Here is a 1290-nt window from a genome sequence, read left to right as displayed (position 1 = left end):
CCAACGATGAAGCCCGTTGGAGAAGAACTGCGGGCCGCGAGGCAGGGACTTGTTTGCAACGGGTCGACGAGGGGACCACGGGAGGAGGGAAAGGCCCGAGTTCCGACCACTCGGTCGACGCGACGCCGCACCGCAGCTTGAACTCGTAGGCGTCGCGAGTGCCGAGCGGCGCCGAGGCCCGGTGAACGCTCAGTCCCGTGACAAACGGGCGGCCCTTCACCGACGCACACGACAGGTGCTGCTCCGCCAGCGTCTCGGCGGGAAAGGCCAAGCCGAACGGCCCGAGCGTCGCGGCGAGGGAGAGGGCCGACTGTAATGGCGTGGACGCGAACGACATAAACCCGCCCGCTTTTTTTTTGAGCTGCAATACCTACACCTCGAACACTCACACGTCATTTGGGGCCTGCTTTCCATGAAATGAAACAAACGCAAGCCGGACATTGGGCATATCGCTCTCGGGCCCACAGACATCCCGCACACCCGCCGCCCCCCGCGCGCCCCACCCCGGCCGGGAGAAAGGGGAGTGACAGTTTTTCGGCGAAAATACATCGAAACGTGAGGAAGAGGGCGGGTCTCAGCTCTCAGGCATCAATCAGCGCCTTCACGTGCGCTCGGACGCTCCGGTCGAGCCTCTCGACGTTGTAGCCTCCTTCGAGGACGCTGATGATTGGCAGCGCGCCGCGGCCGATCTTTGCGACCTCGGCCGTGATCCAGGCAAAGTCGGCGTCGCTCAGCCGGCAGCTCGAGAGCGGGTCCTCCGCGTGCGCGTCGAAGCCCGCGCTCACGAAGATGGCCTCAGGCTGGAAGGCGCGCACCGCAGGGAGGAGCTCGTCGCGCCACGCGCGCCGAAACTCGGCCGAGCCGGACGAGGAGCGCAGCGGCGCGGAGAGGATGGTGCGGTGGCGCCCCGTCGCCCCGCGCTCCTCGCCCGTGCCCGGGAAGTTTGGCACCTCGTGGGAGGCCCGGCGGGTCATCTCGCGCCATCTCGCGCCATCTCGCGCCATCTCGGGCCATCTCGCGCCATCTCGGGCCATCTCGCGGCCATCTCGCGCCATCTCGCGGCCACCTCGTGGGAGGAGACGTACAGCCTGGTCGGGTCCGGCTCGGCGATGTCGGCGTCGCCGTTCCCGTGGTGGACGTCAAAGTCGAGGATGGCCACGCGCCTGAAGGAGGAGGGCTGACCAGCTTCCGGGAAGGTTCCAGGAGGCGGCAGAGCCGCGGATCGCCGCACACCCGACTCCGTGTACCGCCTGAGGTTGGGGCGGCGAAGTGATGAGCATGCCGGCTACT

General features: G+C 67.4%; 1 protein-coding gene across 1 annotated transcript; it reads right to left on the bottom strand.

The window, feature by feature from the left end:
• Positions 1 to 581: 581 nt before the first annotated feature.
• On the bottom strand, positions 582 to 1280 carry EMIHUDRAFT_236351 (hypothetical protein; the record flags this gene model as incomplete). Its single annotated transcript, XM_005779290.1, has 3 exons — positions 582 to 950; positions 1067 to 1163; positions 1234 to 1280. 3 exons carry the CDS (start codon positions 1278 to 1280, stop codon positions 582 to 584), a joined length of 513 nt encoding a protein of 170 aa, XP_005779347.1.
• Positions 1281 to 1290: the final 10 nt, after the last annotated feature.

This window comes from Emiliania huxleyi (genome assembly GCF_000372725.1).
Source record: "Emiliania huxleyi CCMP1516 unplaced genomic scaffold EMIHUscaffold_233, whole genome shotgun sequence".
Lineage (NCBI taxonomy): Eukaryota > Haptophyta > Isochrysidales > Noelaerhabdaceae > Emiliania > Emiliania huxleyi.
This window is presented reverse-complemented; position numbering and strand designations above follow the sequence as displayed.